Consider the following 19136-nt stretch of genomic DNA (forward strand, 5'->3'; position numbering starts at 1 on the left):
CAATGAATGAATTATATGATGGGCTCTATCCACTCTGAACATCAAAAAAGTGACGTCAAAGACTTTCAGATGGAGGGGTCCCTGGCACAAACTATCTTCAGTTTTCTGAGAAGCACTGCAGGGGACAAGTGACGGAGAGAAGTGAACTCACGTCAGTGCAGAGCCTGCTGCTGGTGAACAGCGTCCTGACGGCGGTTCCAAAGCCCACGATGTTCAACATGGTGCCGGGTGGCAGGCTCTTCAGAGCCACCAGCATGCCCTCCTGGAAGAAAGACACATGTTACAGCATGGTGCCCCGTGGTAGGCTCTTCAGAGCCACCAGCATGCCCTCCTGGAAGAAAGACTCATGTTACAGCATGGTACCCCGTGGTAGGCTCTTCAGAGCCACCAGCATGCCCTCCTGGAAGAAAGACAAATGTTACATACAGCATGGTGCCGGGTGGCAGGCTCTTCAGAGCTACCAGCATGCCCTCCTGGAAGAAAGACACATGTTACATACAGCATGGTGCCCCGTGGTAGGCTCTTCAGAGCTACCAGCATGCCCTCCTGGAAGAAAGACGCATGTTACAGCATGGTGCCCCGTGGTAGGCTCTTCAGAGCTACCAGCATGCCCTCCTGCAGTGTTAATTTTGTTGGCTAAGACTAATAGATTAAAAGACTACGGTTTTTCAGAAGACTAAATAGGACTAAGACTAAATTGGCCTGTTATTCAAAAGACTAAGACTAAATCAAAATATTCTGGAATAAATGAACACTGCCCTCCTGGAAGAAAGTCACAGATGTTACAGCAAAAGCCACAGCATCGTCGGGTTAGGGTGGAGAAACCATATCCAGGCTGGGGTAAACTTGATATTCTCTCTAAATCTACGGCGCTCTCCATGGTTTTGATCAGAACGCAGATGTTCTGTCCTAATTTCTGACGTAACAAAGCATCTTGTTTGGAATATTAACGCTTGTAAAGAGAGATCAGACTTATTAGCGCAGGGTAGTAATGGAACATTATACCTCCAATAATACCATATTACTACCTTGGGGGGAAATGGAAGGCGGGAAGAGTAAAATCTGTCCATCTGCTTGGCACTCTAGCGCCTTTATTCTGAAAAGTAGTGTTAAGTGAGTCCAGATGTAGTTGCCTTTATGCGCTTGATGTTGCTGCCACTCATGTAACCATTAAGAACCTTAATGCGCTGGATGTTGCTGCCACTCATGCAACTATTAAGAACCTTAATGCACTGGATGTTGCTGCCACTCATGTAACTATTAAGTAAGTCTACCTTAATGCGCTGGATGTTGCTGCCACTCATGTAACTATTAAGTAAGTCTACCTTAATGCGCTGGATGTTGCTGCCACTCATGCTGCCACTGCGGTCGATGATGAACAGCAGCTCCCTGGTGGCGCGGTGCAGCTCTGCAGGCTCACTCAACACGTCCGGGCAGAAGTTCAGCATGAGCACCGGCCCGCTCAGGATGTCCTTGTGGTGCCGCTTTCTCACAAACTCGCACTGCCAAGCAACACACAATCTGTAGGCTCTGTCACAATCATGACATCTAAGCTGGCCATGCTGGCTTTGTAAAAAAATACATTATTTTGCCACGCACATGCAAAATGTCCAGACAATAATATTACCAGAAACGCATAAAGAGCTAGCCCTGAATGACCATAAGAGGTCTGTATACAAATGGAACGAAATGGACCCTAACAGGTTCATTTGGTTTCATCTCAGAGTTAAGCTAAATTAAATTAAATTAAAACATTTGAGAACCACTTGTACTAGTGGACGCCTAATGTGCGTTGCCCCCTGCGTCAAGTTGCAGCGTGGGTGGACCTTCATTTCCATCGACCAGCTGTCTAAGCTGTGTAAAAACCAGGAAGAGATTCCTGACACTCGCGGCAAGAAGCATCTTTGTGACTCGACTGTGTGGATGCACTGAAACGAACGGCAATTCCCACCACTTATCCACAAACCTTTTTCTCTGGATCACTGTCTTTGCGGACACAGCGAATGAAGTCACGGCGCGACGAGATCTGCTGTTCGTATTGGCTGAAGGAGAGCCGGCCTCTCTCCAGGATAACCAATGGGCTGTGAGCTTCTGTCCAGTTTGTAGAAGGTATATCACGTTTTTTGGGGATAACAGCAAAACGACATAATAAACAGGCCAGTTAATTGTGAAAGTGTTATATTGAAATATTACTACTAACCACTTAAACCCCAGCATCTGTATTGTGGGGAAAGCCTTCGAAGATGAATAGCACATCGTGAAGCTCACAGTGAGCTTGTCAATCGCAGTGTTGATTTCATCGACAAATACTATGATGGAAAATGTTCGTCGACTACCCTTTGTCACTGACGAAAACTAAATGGAAACTGAATGAAAACTAAGCTATGATGACCAAAACTAAGACTAAATATATTGACAAATCAACAAAATAAAAAAGACAAAAATGTTTGCAAGGGTTAGGGTTAGGGCTATTTTCAGCTAAAATCAATTAAGGCCAGCCAAAATACATTTTAATCGACAAAATCAACTGTAGATTTAGTCAACTATGACTAAACTAAAATGGAAATTTGCTGCCAAAAACAACACTGGTCAATCAATCGCCTATTTTCAGCTTTCCCCACAATGGCAGAGAACACAGAAAATACATTAGTCAACCATAGTAGCGTTTAAGTGGTCCAGTACAAAACAGACCTTATGGTCCACCTCCACCATTTTTTTGGAACGGAGTGACTCACCACTCAGGTGGAGAATAACCTCGATATGTCGGTCATACGGGTGCTCCTGGGCCAGGGTGATGTAGGTGGCAGAGGCACTCTGGGCGCTGGGGTCTGCGTCCGCCCGAAGAGCATGAGTGGGACTCTCCAAGCCTAACAAAATGATATATAGAGCAGTGGTTCCCAAACCTTTTTCATGTCAAGGAACCCCAAAGTGACACTAATTATCCTGCGGACCCCCATTTGAATAGAAATGCCAGGGACCCCCATAAGAGATGAGTTGTACGGCTCTAACTTGTTTAGTTTCAAGGACCCCCAGTTTGACATGCATTAGTCTATGTACCCCCCATTTCTATCTCTGGGTCCCCCAATTTATATTGTAAAATCAATGTTAATTTAACTCTGAGAGTGTACAAATGGAACCAAACGGACCCATTAGGGTCTGTTTGGTTCGGGGGGGAAAAGTTCAGGGACTCCGAGTTAGGGGAAAGAAGAAAGAAATGGCAGGGTACAACACTTTTTTGTTGTTTTTCTTCTTTGTAATTATTTGTTCGGCCCAAAATATTGTGTTTGTTGTCATGATTTGTCACGATCCGAGTTGGCTTTGTTCGAGGCTTACAGATCTTTACATACAAATGTCTATGGGAAAAATGCATGGGGAATTATTTCCTGGGCCTATCGTCGCCATGAAAGGTGGCGGGACTGCGACACTCCATACATACTACTACAGGGTCCTATGTTCCCAGGTCTGTGGGAACATCTTGAAGATCTGTTTTTGTTAGCAAAATGACAATATAAAAAGTATAAATGCAGTGGTGAAAAGTAAGTATCCCACCAATTAATAAATATTTATGAATAGTTAACTAAATTCGTTTGGCTTTTTTTGTTTTTGGCTTTTCTGCCTTTATTGATAGTATCAAGTGAAGATAGACAGGAAAGAGGGAGAGAGATGCAGCAACGGTCGTCATGAACGGGACTCGAACACTTGACGCGCTGTCAGGCCAAAGCCTACATGTGGCATGCGCCTGGACCACTTGGCCAGCAGGCACCCAGTTACCTGAATTAAACTAATAAATATAAACTGTGGTGTCATACCGGCCAGCAGGCAGGCTCCTCTGACCAGCAGCTGGAAGTTGAGTTGGTAGGGCGCCAGGTTGGCCGGTGGGCTGGTGAATATGGCATGAACACACTGCTGCTCAGAGCCCGCAGTGTGCTCCTGCTTGCCTGACGTCGTGGCACCAAAACAACTGGTCGGTCTACGGACAGGAACAACGGAGAGATTACTGGTATGTCATTAACCCATTAAGGGACACTTCACCCTTTTGGGCCAAAACATCTATCTTAATGATGTTTAGAAGATTTAGAACACTTTCCTGCGGTCTTTATGTGTGTAATATGTGGCTTTAGATATTTTAGCAGTGCCCATGATGTCACAGACACTGGGCTCAGCTTCCTTTCTGGACTACAATTCCCATAATACTTTGGTGCACTGCTCCTCCTTGTGGATGGGGGGGGGGGGCTGTCTTATTGAGACAACATGTAGTCCAGGAAGGAAGTGAGACCAGTGTCCATTTACATGGACATTCACGTGTTGATTAATGTGCATTGTCCATGATTAATATTTTTTTTTAAGTGAAGTGAGGGGCGCTAATATATTAAAGTCTAACTAATGTTGATTAATGGTGTAAAACAAACTGTGCAAACACAAACATTAAACGCCATTAACAATAAAGAGACAATATGACGTAATGAGGGACAATATGACGTAAATGTTCCCTTCGTTGTCAATGGCATTTTTTTAAACAAACATTAAACCAGTATAATAGGAGGGGCTAGCGTCCCTCAAAAATTACATACATTTTAATAAATAAAGAAACAAACAAACAAAAGAAAACAAAACAGCTGTTGCAGCCGCAACCCACCCGGTCTCCTCAGACTTGGCGGCGCTGCCGGCGGCGGCCTTGCCGGGCGGCGTGCGCCCGGTGACGATGGGCGTGAGCAGCGCAGGGTACACGATGTGGATGGCGCCGTTCTCCAGCGTGGCCAGCTCCAGCGTGGTGCTGAGAACCACCGACACCACGTCCATGGGACCGATCACCCCCGTGGCCACCATGAAGGTGGAGCGCTCCAGGTCCTCGTCCAGGATCAGGTGCCCTGCAATGCATCATGGGAAGCAGTGGTGGGGAGAGAAAATAAAAAGTACTCGCGGGTTTTTTTTACGACCTGGAACGCAGGTCACCGCTGTGTCACCTTAGCTTTTAACCACTTTAATTATTATTTTAAACTTTAGCCGTTTGAAAAATAGCAGATGTACAAGGTCGTAGTGCGGCCGCACTACGAGATGGCAGATCTGCTATTTTGTAAAAATTGTGAAAATAATGTGCAAATCTGCGAATATATATTCTTTCACAGTGAGCGTTTTTAACTCTTTTTTTAACTTTGCTTCTGGGGGATCCCTGGAACAAAATATTTTCAGATAATTACATTTTGGTGGTCCTTTATATGAAACAGTTTGAGAACCGCTGATAAAGAACATTTTGTAGAATCGGGTCTCAGGTCTTAGTGGGTTAAGTAAAATTGACTCGTTACAAGTCAAAATGTACCCGTGTTAAAGTACCAAAAGTATTGGTATTAAAATGTACTTAAAAAGTACCAAAAGTAGAAAGCACTCATTATGCAGAATGTCCCATTTCACAAGTTCAAAATGTATTTAAACATATTTTGAAAATAGCTGATCTACAAGCTCACAAGACGTCGCACCGCAACATCTTGCGAGCTATTATTATACATAAACAATTGGAGATGGATTATATTCTCTTTCATATCCTTCTTCCCTATTTTATTGATATTTAACTTAAATCATGCACCAAATAGTATGCACATCATCTGTTGTTACATTTGCTGATATACCACGGCATGCATCGTATCATATATTTCACTCTGCCCATATTGATATCTGGTATTGCATAGTTATACCACATCTTCTAGTGGCTATGCTAATGTCACTAGCAGCCAAATTATTTTAGCCTCCGTCATTATCCCATGAGACCAAGGAATGACTAACGTACATGTCACTATCTATCTGCAATAGCAATTAACCGAACGTTTATCCAAACTACTATTTGAATGTAGGCTGATTGATTAATCGAGAAGCAGGATGTATTTTTTTTATACTTTGTCGACCAGACAGTGGCCTTGTGGTCAGAGTGTCCGCCCTGAAACTGGGAGGTCGGGGTTCGATCCCTGGCCGGGTCATACCAAAGACTGTAGAAATGGGACCCAATGACTCGCTGCTTGGCACTCAGCATCAGTGGGTTGGATCAAATCAACTAATGATGCCAGAGCACGCTGCGGCTCACCGCTCCAAGAGATGGGTCAAATGTATCTATCTATCTATCCTGATGACATAGGAGCACACAGACTCCATAAATAGATTAGTGTTATTACTGCACCATCATCATTATCAGAGTGATTTATTGGAGGCTACTGTAGCTTCCAGAGCAGTGTGAGCTTGTGGAGCTCCGGAGAACAATTCAACACAGATGATCCTTAAATGTCTCCTTTGCATAGAATCAGGGAAGCGGGATTCAGTCGTTTGCCGACTTGCAGATCGGTCTAGCACTCCTCCGTTTGAATTACATTCCACTCACCCCAGAGTTGTGGGTGACCAATCAGACCCCACTATTCAAAGTGAGACTTTTTTGCTGTGACGTTGGAATCCGGTTGTAACCGCCAGAAATAAATCTTCCACGCAGAAGTTCCAGACTAATATCTACGCAGTGATGTTAGTCTGATGTTACAGACAGATATCTATGCAGTGATAGTATAATGAATTGCATTTTCGGTGTCTTGCCCAAGGACACTTCGACATGTGGACAGGAAGAGCCGGGGTTCGAACCGCCGACCCTGAGATCATCGATTCCTTTTCGATCAAACCATGTGACTTACATTGGAAATGCATTTGAGTGACAAGACACAAGTCTTGAATGTGTGAATGCTGCCAAATAAGGACCTATCTCGGCCCGCCCCGCTCCCCTCCGCCCAACCCCCACCTGGTGCTGCTGCCATTTTGGTGGACTAAAAACAATGTAAACAATGGGAGCGGGCCCTTATTGGTAACCGCAATGCATAACCGGCATGCATTCCAACTTGCAAATACGCCAACTACACTTTAGAAACACCCAAAAAACGCAACCCGCAACTACAGTATAGCAATATTTACAAGCAACGTGACAGAAAAATACAGCCTAAAAGTCGCTTACGATAAGCAGACCTGGCAACGCTGGCCAGAAGGTCTAGTCTCTGGCATAAAGTGGCAGACGGAGTATTTCATCCCTCGATCCCCTCACCGTTTGTGCACTGCATGTCTAAGTTGGAGCTCCCGCAGCATCCCCAGTCGCGGCCGCTCCCACACTGGCCATCGAGGCCCGATCCTGGGCAGCAGTCCAGACAGCAGTCCTCCAGCTTCCCCCGGCTCTGGATCTCCACTCCCACCAGCCTGCCCGCGATGATGGCCTCGAAGCCCACCACCACCTCCTTCTCACCCAGAGGGTACACAAACACACCTGAAAAAACACATATAATACAGTACACATTTATCTTTGTCCACATAAACAGAAGTATTGCCGGTGCAGTCAGACAATAGGAAAACAGCCAGTTACAAAGTGCATATAAGGTAGAACATTGTTACATACAATAATGTTGGCATACTTGTCAAACACAGCAGACAACAACCATGGGTGAAGGAAACAACCCCTCCTCCAAATTGTGTGGCTTCCTAGGCTATCGCACACGTTTGCACAAATGCAATGGTGGACAAAGTCAACAAAAAACACTGATGAGTCTTTGTCGTAAGCAGGAAGAAAATGCACTGTCCATTACTTCACTTGTAGTTTGCAGATTTACTGATCCAAAAGCGTGAACAGAGCACAACACAGCTCATTCTCTGACTCTTGTGAAAACAAAGGATCCACACAGGTGCATACCCTTCCCCAATCACCTGTCCCAGATACACCCTGGAGAGGTGTGCCCCTGAGTGACCACAAATATTAAACCAATAAACCAATGAGCACTAAAACTATACTAATAATAAATAATCATAATAATAATAATCAAACAAAACAAACAAACAGTGAAACGGCTTCTACAACAAAGTGCTTGAGTCAAAGTATAGATAATTGAGATTATCTCAAATCATTGCCATTAGACGATTATGTCCTAATTGTGACGTGCCTACCTTCCACAGACTCTGTGTCGGCGTTGGCGTAGGTCAGGTGTGCGGTGATGCCCAGCGAGCAGCCGTTGGCACAGGACTTGATGCAGGAGGCCTTGAGGAGCAGCGGAGCCCACGTGGAGCGGTTTCTCAGGCCCACCATCTTCTCCTGGAGGTCCAAGACAGAGAGACACCGACCATGTTATTATTATCGTATCGTCGCTGTCGAGCAGAAATCTCCATATTTGTAACTTATCTTAAGTTTGTATTGAGAGTTCCTTCTGAACCATTCCTGAAGGTTGCTGCCTTCAGGAAGGAGATATGGTGTTGCAGCATGTACAATATAAGGCCCTTTGTACATCAGTCGACTTTGAGGCTTAATCAGGATTTTGGTCAGAACTAGACTGAGCTGTGGATATTCCTCTTGCCTTCATTCATGTATGTAATTTTCTTTTCTTTTCTGTCAATTGTGTGTAATAGTGTGTTGCATACAAGGCCGCTGGGTTGCAAGACAAATTTCAGGGCAAGCTGACAAAGTGCTATATCATCCATCATATATTGTTCGTCAATAACTTCGTCATACTACAGCAAAAAGTAGCAGATCTACTACTGTAAAAAGTAGCAGATCTACAAGCTCAAAGCGCGGCATGAAGCGAATCCAGAAAAGTAACGGTTTTAGACACACCGGTATGAGGTTTCAACCCACAGCTACAGAGACTGATGAGAAACACAACACAGCATTATCCTCTCTGTCAGGTGTGTAAACCTACGTACAAAACGAAAACAGCAAAAGTAACAGATCTACAAGTTGATAAAGTCTCGACTACTTTGGTGCTTTTGTGTGACGCTGTGTGTGTATGTATGATCATTCAAGCAGGGGTGTTGATTTACGGGGGAAAAAACACCAAAAGTTAGAATATACTGTATGAAGATAAGGGTTTTCTGCCCAACATTAACGATATGTGACCATGCATTTCAATGACATTGTTTTTCCATTTGCTGGTCTATCGCGATGATCTCTGAGACATGCAGCGTTTTACCACAGCAAACACCATGGATTTCCCTTCGTCTAAAGCAGTGGTTCCCAAACTTTTTCCATGTCAAGGACCCCCAAAATGATACTCATTAGAGAAACTATCATTTAGCTGGGGACCCCCTGGAACTGCCTCAAGAACCCCTGGGGGTCCCCGGACCCCACTTTGAGAACCACTGGTCTAAAGTACTTCATTATGCAGAAGCTCTCATTTCACACGTTTTCAAATGTTTCAAATGTATACAAATCTTAGCAGCAAAATAGGAGATCTACAAGCTCACAATGCGCAGCCTACATTAAGTAAACTAACCTAAACTTTAAATAATAAATAAAAAAGTAAAAGTACAATATTGGCCTCTGAAGTGTAGTGGAGCAGAAGTAAAAGTACTTAAAATTGGAAATATTGGAAGAAAAAATATTGTACTTTAGTAAAGTAAAGTAAAGTAAAGGTACTTAGTTACTGAACACCACTGATTAATTTCATTAGCTGGAGCTGTGTCACTTATTATAAGGTCAGGCTGGCCAGCATGTCATTATGGGTGTTATATTACACCTGCATTTCTTCTTAACCTGTACAGGAAAACAACCTTGTGCACATCCATTATAAGTCTCCATTCCTACCTGTATTATCTGTCGGACGGTAGGGTCTCTGCAAAGCCGATAATCCCGGTGGAGCTGCGGTTACCAGGCTATTCCATCTGCAGCTGCATAGCAACCCTGCTGGGAGTGTTGTAGCGTGAAGAGAGAGGACATGGTCAATCATTAAACAGTGGCTGCTGCTCAGCACCGCCTTATTTCTCTATGGAAAGCAGAGTCCACGTCACCGCCTACTACAGCCCTGTACTATCAGCTAACTCAGTGGTTCTCAACCTGTTGCTTCCATTGTGGATTCATGCAAATGAGAAAAAGACGGAAAAGAAAGCTCCATTCCCATTGAAATGCACTGACAGGGACTGTCAGTCAATAAAAGTGCCCCAAAATATATATATTAAAAATATATATATACAGTATACCTGTATATAGGTAGAATGAAAGTGTGGTGTGACCGTGCCTTAAGACCTTTTTAATTCCTCAACGAAAAAAAAGAAAAGAAAAGGACCATTACGGCATCAAAAGTAATCAACCAACTAGTGGAAAAACTGGTCAAACATTGGCCAAATCGCCAAATAAAAAGAAAGAGGCAACACTTTTTAAAGTAAGAGGCGTTGTGAGCTTGTAGAAATGCTATTTCCACAATATTTGTCTGTGGAACGAAAAGGGAAAAAAGTGAACTACTCAATTCCTACAATTCCAACTGGTTGTCAGGGTGGGGCAGTCCCCAGTTCAAATTGGAGAGTTCACAGGCCTGTAAAAGGTTGAGAACCACTGCCCTAACTTCATGGGTGTAGGTCAGGATGGACAGACAACCCCAGTAACTTGAGGGAAAGTATACATACTCCAGGTCAAATATTACTCAACTGTAAGTTGTAAGTAAGACACCCTGTGGGCGAGAAGCGACCTCACTCTAAAGGGCAAGGTCACGTGCACGCATCCGCCTGGGTGACGGCAGATTGCTGGGTGAGTTCTGGCGCTTTGGCATCGGGGGGTCATATCAACATATGGAATGAATTCTGTACTGACCATAGGGAGTGTGTCTTGACTGAGCGTACAGGGCTTGATGTGGTCAGATCTAGGGGTGACCAACCGATAGCCGTTAGCCGTTAACCGTTTATTAATTTGTTTACCGACAACACTAACGGCTAATGGTTCACCGATAAAAAAACATATATTTTATTTTGAAGCGCCGAGAGCGGGCACCGCGGCCAAAACACCAAGCACACGCACACACACACACACACACACCCCCTCTTTCCACCTTTACTGTCATTGCAACCACGCATGTGCCGTGACTTACTTCCCCCAAAACAAAAACACCAACGCAACTGCATGAAGTACTAGTGGACTGTGGAAGCAGGAGGGAAAAAGAAAAAAAGACGAAAACACACAGCATTGCGCGCCCGCAGATCTGCCCTTCATGCAACGAACGTTGGTTCCTTAAACGGCAGATCTGTCGTTTTATGGATCATAGAACGAACGTACCGGCATGCTGTTAGCTTGTTGCTAACGGGACCCCCCCCCCCCCCTCTCTCTCTCTCTCTCTCTCTCTCGCTCGCGCGCGTTAGAGAGACACGTCTTTCTGTCTTTCTCTTTCTCTCTCTCTCTCTCTCTCTCTCACTCTCTCTAATCCTTCCTGAACGGTCCGCGATACATATGTGCGGATAAAAGACTGTAGCCTACGCACTAGTGCACTGATTGACAGCAGGCCGCGTGTAAACGGTGTATTTGTCTATTTTTAATGCGCAAAACAGCGCTTTTTTTTTCTTAACGGTTAACGGCTAATTAGCCGGCAAGTCCTGGCGGTAACCGGTTAATACAATCTTTCCATTTGGTCATCCCTAGTCAGATCAACACATGGAATGTCAGAACAAGTCAGCTCCATATATGGAGATCTGGAGAGCTCCATATACTGTATGAAGGGTGACAGTATAAGGGGAAGTGTCTTTAGTGTACAGGGTTTGATGAGGGCCCAAATAGGGCCGGGCCTTAATTCCCGTGCCTGTTTTCGCGGGCTGCCGGGCGCGGCTGCACTAATTGGGCCCGTCTAGAGTTTGAATGGACTATCAGGCAGCATTTGACACAGTGAACCACCAGCTGCTCCTAGACACCCTAGCGGATCTAGGCATCGGTGGAACGGCACTAAAGTGGTTCTCCTCCTACCTCACCGAACGGACCTACCAGGTTTCCTGGAAAGGTCTGTTATCATCCCCCCCGAACCCTCCAAACTGGGGTCCCACAGGGATCTGTACTTGGTCCCCTCCTTTTCTCACTGTACACTAAATCCCTTGGCACTATCATCTCTGCCCACAATATATCCTATCACTGCTACGCCGATGACACACAACTGTTTCTATCCTTCCCCCCTTCTGCCACTCAGGTGGAAGAGCGCATCACGGCATGCCTGGCTGACATCTCACAGTGGATGTCCTCCAACCACCTCAAGCTGAACCCAGACAAGACTGAGCTTCTCTTCTTCCCAGCTAAGTCCTGCCCTATGCGGGAGTTAACTATTTCCGTAGACAACGCCCTGGTAACGTCTGTCCCAACAGCCAGGAATCTTGGTGTTGTCCTGGACAGTCAGCTCTCGTTCAAAGCTCACATCACAGCTGTCACTCGATCCTGTAGGTTCACACTCTATAACATACGACGAATTAGACCGTTCCTCACCCAGGAATCAGCCCAGCTCCTAATCCAGACAACAGTCTTGTCAAAACTTGACTATTGTAACTCCCTCCTTACTGGCCTACCAGCATGTGCACTTAAGCCTCTCCAGCTGATCCAAAATGCCGCAGCTCGCTTGGTCTTCAACCAGCCAAAATTCTCACATGTCTCCCCCCTGCTCCGCTCCCTCCACTGGCTCCCGGTCGCTGCCCGCACAGAATACAAAACTCTGATGCTGGCATTCAAAGCAACCAAAGGTATGGCTCCCCCATATCTTGCAAGTATGATTGAACCCTACAAACCCTCCCGCGCACTCAGATCAGCTAACGCAGGGAAGCTGGAAGTACCCTCACTAAAAACGCCGGGACAACGCTCCACACGTCCCAAACTCTTCTCCCTTCTGGCTCCAAAACTGTGGAATGCACTTCCCATGGCAGTCAGAACTGCAGCATCACTCCCAATCTTCCGCCGTAGTCTGAAAACCCACCTTTTCAGACTCCATCATGGCCCATAGCACTTACTCTACCCTAGATAGCACTTCTGTAGACTTAGATAGCATTTGAAACAGACTTATAGCATGTTATGTAGACAGCACTAGAATTGCATTGTATATAGTCATAGCACGCCATAGTACATATGTATAGCATAGTAGTATATATGTAAAGTTTATACGTATACATTTCATTATATAGATATTCCACTGTTACTTTCTTAGCTTACGCATGTTTCATGATGAATGTTTTTATGTGATGTATTCCCATGCTTTTGTTCTTGCTTAATGTAAGTCGCTCTGGATTAAGAGCGTCTGCTAAATGCCTAAATTGTAAATTGTAATCAGGTATCAGTCAAAAGGGAGATATCGAAGAGGAAGGATGGATGGGGAAGGATCAACATATGGAATGTCAGAACAGGTCAGCTCAGCCTGGGCCACTGGTGTGGTGGTCTGGGCACCATAGGCTGCAAATGCGAGCCTGACAGCGTGTCGGCGGTTCGAATCCCGACCCCGACGACCTTTGCTTCGTGTCACTCTCCATCTCTCTCCCCATTTCAGTCAGTCAGTCTACTATCAATAAAAGCCCCAAAAATGTATCTTAATAGATGAAAGAAATGTAAAGATTCTACAAAAATGTACAAACTCAATATTTGTATTTGAAACACAGTGGAGTGAAAGTAAAAAAATCACACCTGTGTGAACTGAGTGGTGCAACTCCCCTCTCTACCCCCCCACCCCCTCCCCTCCCCTCTCTCTCTCTCTCATTAGCAGGCAACAGAGCAGCACTATCTCTCTCTGTTTCTGGCACACCCTACTGGTATTAATTAGTCATATACTGGTGCTCAGATACACATGGATACGGACATTACTGGTTTGCTGGTTGTAGGAGTGGTTGCACCACTCAAAAAAAAAATAGTAATACTCTACTCGGGAAAAGTACAGACATTACTCAAGTTAATGTACTACTGTGTACTGTTAGTTACTGTCCACAACCTGATGATGGATCACTAAAGCAAAAGGGCACCATGCATGCAGGTGCACACAGCCCATGCAGCCAGCAGGAGATTCTGTGTGTGTGTGTGTGTGTGTGTGTGTGTGTGTGTGTGTGTGTGTGTGTGTGTGTGTGTGTGTGTGTGTGTGTGTGTGTGTGTGTGTGTGTGTGTGTGTGTGTGTGTGTGGTGTAATGGCCCTTTTGCAGGGACCTTTCTAAGTGGATCAACAGTCTCCATCTGTGCTGCTGTTGCCCTCAGCCCATGGAAATAACTCAGTCGAGGCCAGGGAAACCTAAACCAAACATCTTGGTATACACAGGTGGTACTGGTTATGATGATCGTGGATGGATTTGATCGTGATTTGGAGTCCGACAATTGTGAGAAAATAATGAGAAAATAATCTCGTGGCTCAAGTCCGCTTCGGACGCCTCTGTCGTCGTAAATGTTTTTCTGCCTAATTTAAAGGGGAATTCCCCATTGGCTTTTTTTACTGAATTCTGATGATAATGTATGTACAAAACTCTGTTAGTGGCGATCTCTCTCTCTCTCTCTCTCTCTCTAATATATATACATTCTCGTTTTGCTGAGAATAAGGTTAGTAATAGGTTAGGCATGGTTTTACTGAGGTTAAGGTTAGGTTTAACTGTTTAGGCATAGTTTAACAAGGTCCTTAACATTGGGATTAACTGTTAAACCATAAGAGAGACTTCACCATTAGTTAAATGGTGAGGAGTAAACGATGATGATACATGATAAATGAATGCCGTCTTCCATTCATTCAATTAAGCGTAAATTACGCGTGTATGAATTTGCCAGCCGCCCCTAAAGTATAGTTTACACCATAATATTTGTCTGTGGTATCTTCCGGGCAGCTAGTCCTGTCAATAGGACAGCTGACCGGCAGTGCAGCCCTCTTAGGCATCTTAATGCAACCGAGATAAAATGCTATAAATCAATACCATGAGCCACTTACTTCTCTCTCTCTCTCTCTGTGTGTGTGTCTCTCTCTGGAGCTGCTCTCTATGCAGTGTCTGACTGGTGCACCTTAAGACTCACTCTGTGCAGCACTCCTCCACCCCACGTCTTATCCAGGGTTCCCCAGTCAGTCAGAGCACTTCTTATCCAGGGTTCCCCAGTCAGTCAGTCACAGACCAGTGAGGACGATACGCCTCTATGGATGGAGTTCGGTCTCCTGTCCTGGAGCTGGAGGGAGAGAGACTGCATGAGGACACAAACCCGTCTTCTCCTTGCACTCACGCACGCACGCGCATCTGAGTCTGTCCGCTGGTCTGTCTCCTTCTAGTCCGATTCATACTCCATAGACGCGTTGTTGCTGCGAGCTTGCACTAGGTCTGCTATTTCCGAGCGACACCGCCGTGCGATGGCACATAAATTACCCCCCTCCCCATCCTGTACCTTTCCTCCTCTCTCTCTCTCCCCCTGTATCTCACCCCCCCCACCCTCTCTCCCTCTCTCTGCAGCTGTCTGCCTGAAGCAGTGAGACTGGAAAACAATCTTCTCTCCTAAAATGGAAATATTAGGCTAATGTCCTGATCAATGGTTTCTAAAGTGCAGTGCCTGTGTGTTTGCGTTTACCCTCTAGTCCAGATGCTAAGCCATCACGGCGGGAGCTGATCAGAAGCGTTGCCGTTAGCCTGCTGTACGACGTGGCCTAATACTCGCTCCTGCTTCTATTGTAACAGCTGTTGTTGTTGCTGAGGCATAATGCAAAATCATAAGGGAGGCAGTCTGTTTTTTATCCGGACAATTGGCTGTGATGGTACTGGTAGCAGCAGCATAATTCAAGGCTAATGGCTGGTTTACCCCCCCAAGAGGTAAACCGGTAATGGTAGATACCACTACCGGTGGTGGTGGAAGAGTATTCAGATTGTTTTACTGCAGTAAAAGTAGTTAAATATAAAACAAATACTCTGAGACTGTTATAAGTAAAAGGCCTGGGTTCAAAATGTGAATTGAGGTATTGGCATCGAAATAATACTTAAAGTACAGTACAGGCTACCAACTCAGAGCTTTCTAAATTTGTCTGACTTTTTCAAAGAAATAGCAGATCTACAAGCTCACCCCATGCAGGCCACACAGCGTTGTGGCGCAGAGCCCCATCTGAACATGTTCTGTGCCAGGGAAAAGTGGAGAGTGCCAGGGTTCCTAAGGAGAAAACAAAATCCAACGCATAGGAATAGTTTTAATGCCTTCAAACAGAGCCATGCTTATAACTTTTTGTTTAGGTAAACAAATCTTACAGCTATTCGTTTCAAGTATACTAATGTTGAATTCTTCCTCTGTGAAATAATCACCTGAATCCGGACAGGTGTGGTAAGGGTATGGTCTGTGATAAAAAGGCATAAGATTGATTGATGTAAGATTGACGTACAGTAGGGTTGATGTACCCCCTCCCCCCTCCACACACAGTCTCACACACACACACACTTTGAGAACCACTGCTCTACCGGAGTGCATCGCGGCGACCCTGCGCATCCGAAGGACCAAATATGGACATGCGCATTGCGCTGATGTCACACCTACTGTATACATCACAATCATACATTAATATAAAAGGGGCCAGTGGACCCTGCATGGAGGTAAGGTCTCCTGATTCTGCCATTAGCGGACCGCTGTTCACCAGAACTGTCCATCAATAAGTCCTTCTCTTTTCACGGGAGTGACAGACGGAAAAGGGAGAGAATAGAAGAACATGGCTGCGAGGTTACTGCTGCACACGGCGTACCGGGCTGCCGCAACCACTACACGCCACCGGGCCGCCGCCAGGGTCGTCCCCGCTCTGACCCGCAGCATGGCGGCCGGAGGGATTCCCACCGACGAGGAGCAGGCCACCGGCATGGAGAGGACCATCATGGAGGCCACGAGAGAGGGCAAGGATCCGTACAACATGTCGAGGCCAAAGCAGTACGCCGGCAGCAAGGCCGACCCGCACCTCGTGCCCTCCGTCGCCGACAGGAGGATCGTGGGGTGCGTGTGCGAGGAGGAGAACACGGCCGTGGTGTGGTTCTGGCTCCACCGGGGCGACGCCCAGCGCTGCCCGTCATGTGGTGCCCACTACAGACTGGTGCCCCACGAACTGCCACATTAATTGAGTTAGTGTTATAAACGTTGCCCCTTGCCTGTTCACAACTGTCAGTTGCTTTTAACCCACCAAGACCTGGGAAAATTAACCTTGGTTCCAATAGATCCGATCTTGATTGTTTATATTGTGTCTTTATAAGAGCCTGATCTAGTATGAGTGACAACACTAGGTAGCGTTGACTCCCATTGTAACAATGGAATGTGGAAGTGCTCATTCTATCTCAATGGGATAGTTCCAATGTTTGGAACTATAGCCCATAGCACCCCGCTTTGCAGCGTGTCGCCACTCTCTTACTGGATTACTCTGCTTTATAAATAGAATGTAGTCACAAAGGATCCAACCATTCAATGTGGTCTATAAACTCTTTTAAATTATAAAAATCACACCCATGTGAAGTGAGGGGCGCTCTTATCATCGTACATCATTGTGACGTAAATAGACACTATGACGTAAAATTGTCCATTCATTGTCAATGGGAATTTAATGTTTGTAGGACACAGTTTGTGAACATACTGGATATAGGAGGGGCTAGCGCCCCTCAAAAAAGATAAAAACAACTGCCACCCGGTGACTATCGAGGAATCGTTAATATCATCTTTGTCCGATCAACTTCGCCAGGCATGGGCTTGACCAAAATTAATATGGGCATAGCAGTCTGATCGGCGGTTCTGGACAAGCGGACTCCATAAATACCAATATGTAGGCTTATTGGTCGCATCAGTGGTTCTGGAGTCAAGTAGAAGTGCGGAAGGAACGCTGCGTCGCTGCCACTGTGACTCACACAACTACTGGCCAATCACAGTGCGTCTTTCCCAGGACTTATCAATTCTATCCAAAGGGGCTTTATTGGCATGAGAAAACAAACATTTACATTGCCTCTGATTGGCCTATACCGAACGGCCCCTTCTGCCGCGTGCGTCACAGAAGCTTGCCTCCTCTCGGGATACAGATACGCCAGAGCTGAAGGAGGAGTCTACCTTTCTGTCTATGGTTCTCCCATAGAGTCATAAAGGATAGAGAGTAGAGAACGCTCTACTGCTAGAGTCATAAAGGATAGAGAGTAGAGAACGCTCTACTGCCGCATTTGCCAACAAACCTTTTAGAGTTTCAGATATGGATCTCTGACACTATGTGACCAGTGGGTGACATCAGTCATCTCTAGGACGTCAGCCGTCCATCATCTAATTTGGGCAAGGTTACAGTGCAATCACAGGCTTTAATTAATTGAATACATAGGACCACAAAGGAAACAAGCCTTCAGGGCGTTTTGTGTTGTGCTTTTTAGCATCACTGTATAAACTGTCTGTACCACTGTACTATTTGCAACCTGTAAATACATAGTATTAAATCAAAATCCCCACTGACTGGGGCGCCCACTGGCCTAGTGGTCTGGCCTGACAGAGCGTTGCGTGTTCGAGTCCTGTTCATGACGACCTTTGCTGCATGTCTCTCCCCTTCTCTCTATCTCTCCCTCTTTCCTAGCTCTGATCCATAGCTCTAATGTGTTGCATTTAGAGCTATGTTACTCTCAACCTCCGCCGCTTGCATGAATGCAGACCAGCCTCTCGTCTTTAGCGTAAATAAAAATTACGTTTTTGCTACTCACCAAATCAAAGGCGGGTTGTGTCATTAGAAAGCCTACTTTCCTTAGTGGGAGCACTCTGAGCCCCCCCAACACACGTATAAACGGTACTTTTTGGTGAGGAGATTTTGTTTCCACCGTAAAAAAAATACTTTTAGTTACTCCACTGCGACCTCTACCGATATTGCCCAGCCTCATAGAGAATATTTGTCCTCCGGTGAAAATAAATCGTGTGGTGGGGGGCTCAGGAAAGTACGCTTTGACACAACCCGCCTTTGTTTTGGTGAGTAGCAAAAACGTTATTTTTATTTACGCCGAGAGGCTGGTCTGCATTCATGCGAGCGGCGGAAGTCGAGAGTAACATAGCTCTAAATGCAATGCATTAGAGCTATGGACCAGAGCTACCTCTTTCCTGTCTCTTTCTTCACTTAATTGTAACTATCAATAAAGGCAAAAAGCAACAAAAATGTATCTTAAAAAGATAAATCCCCATTGATTTATATAATCGAATCAGTTTGGTTAAATATTAGAAAAATGGAATGGCTTAGGGCCGATTCATAGTCCGATTTTAGAGCCGAATAAAAGTCGGTTCGGCTCTGTAGAGCCTACAATGTGACGTCATTTGAGGTTCGGGGGGGCGGGTACCGTCCTAAAGTCGGCTCTTCGATGCTACTGAAAATTTCTGACGAGCCAAAATCATTTTGGCACTACAGCGCCGAAACAGCGGTAAAATAGGAGTATGAATCGGC

The 19136-nt window shown here is 45.5% G+C and overlaps 2 protein-coding genes across 2 annotated transcripts in view; one reads left to right on the forward strand and one right to left on the reverse strand.

Annotated features, from left to right (window-relative positions):
* The window catches only part of vwa5b2 (von Willebrand factor A domain containing 5B2), a gene marked incomplete at its 3' end in the record, with an annotated part of 31736 nt that extends 22081 nt beyond the window's left edge, over positions 1 to 9655 (reverse strand). Inside the window, 9 exon segments of the mRNA XM_080779015.1 lie at positions 152 to 262; positions 1326 to 1502; positions 1967 to 2091; positions 2736 to 2867; positions 3810 to 3970; positions 4637 to 4868; positions 7064 to 7279; positions 7951 to 8095; positions 9581 to 9655. Of these exon segments, the coding sequence (XP_080635141.1) occupies positions 152 to 262; positions 1326 to 1502; positions 1967 to 2091; positions 2736 to 2867; positions 3810 to 3970; positions 4637 to 4868; positions 7064 to 7279; positions 7951 to 8089 (1293 nt within the window). The 5' untranslated portion in view covers positions 8090 to 8095; positions 9581 to 9655.
* A 6760-nt stretch (positions 9656 to 16415) lies between these two features.
* On the forward strand, positions 16416 to 16811 carry LOC308325172 (cytochrome c oxidase subunit 5B, mitochondrial-like; the record flags this gene model as incomplete). Its single annotated transcript, XM_080777593.1, has 1 exon — positions 16416 to 16811. One exon carries the CDS (start codon positions 16416 to 16418, stop codon positions 16809 to 16811), a length of 396 nt encoding a protein of 131 aa, XP_080633719.1.
* Positions 16812 to 19136: the final 2325 nt, after the last annotated feature.

The sequence above is a fragment of the Protomyctophum bolini genome (assembly GCF_963924005.1).
Source record: "Protomyctophum bolini genome assembly, chromosome: 12".
Classification (NCBI taxonomy): Eukaryota; Metazoa; Chordata; class Actinopteri; order Myctophiformes; family Myctophidae; genus Protomyctophum; species Protomyctophum bolini.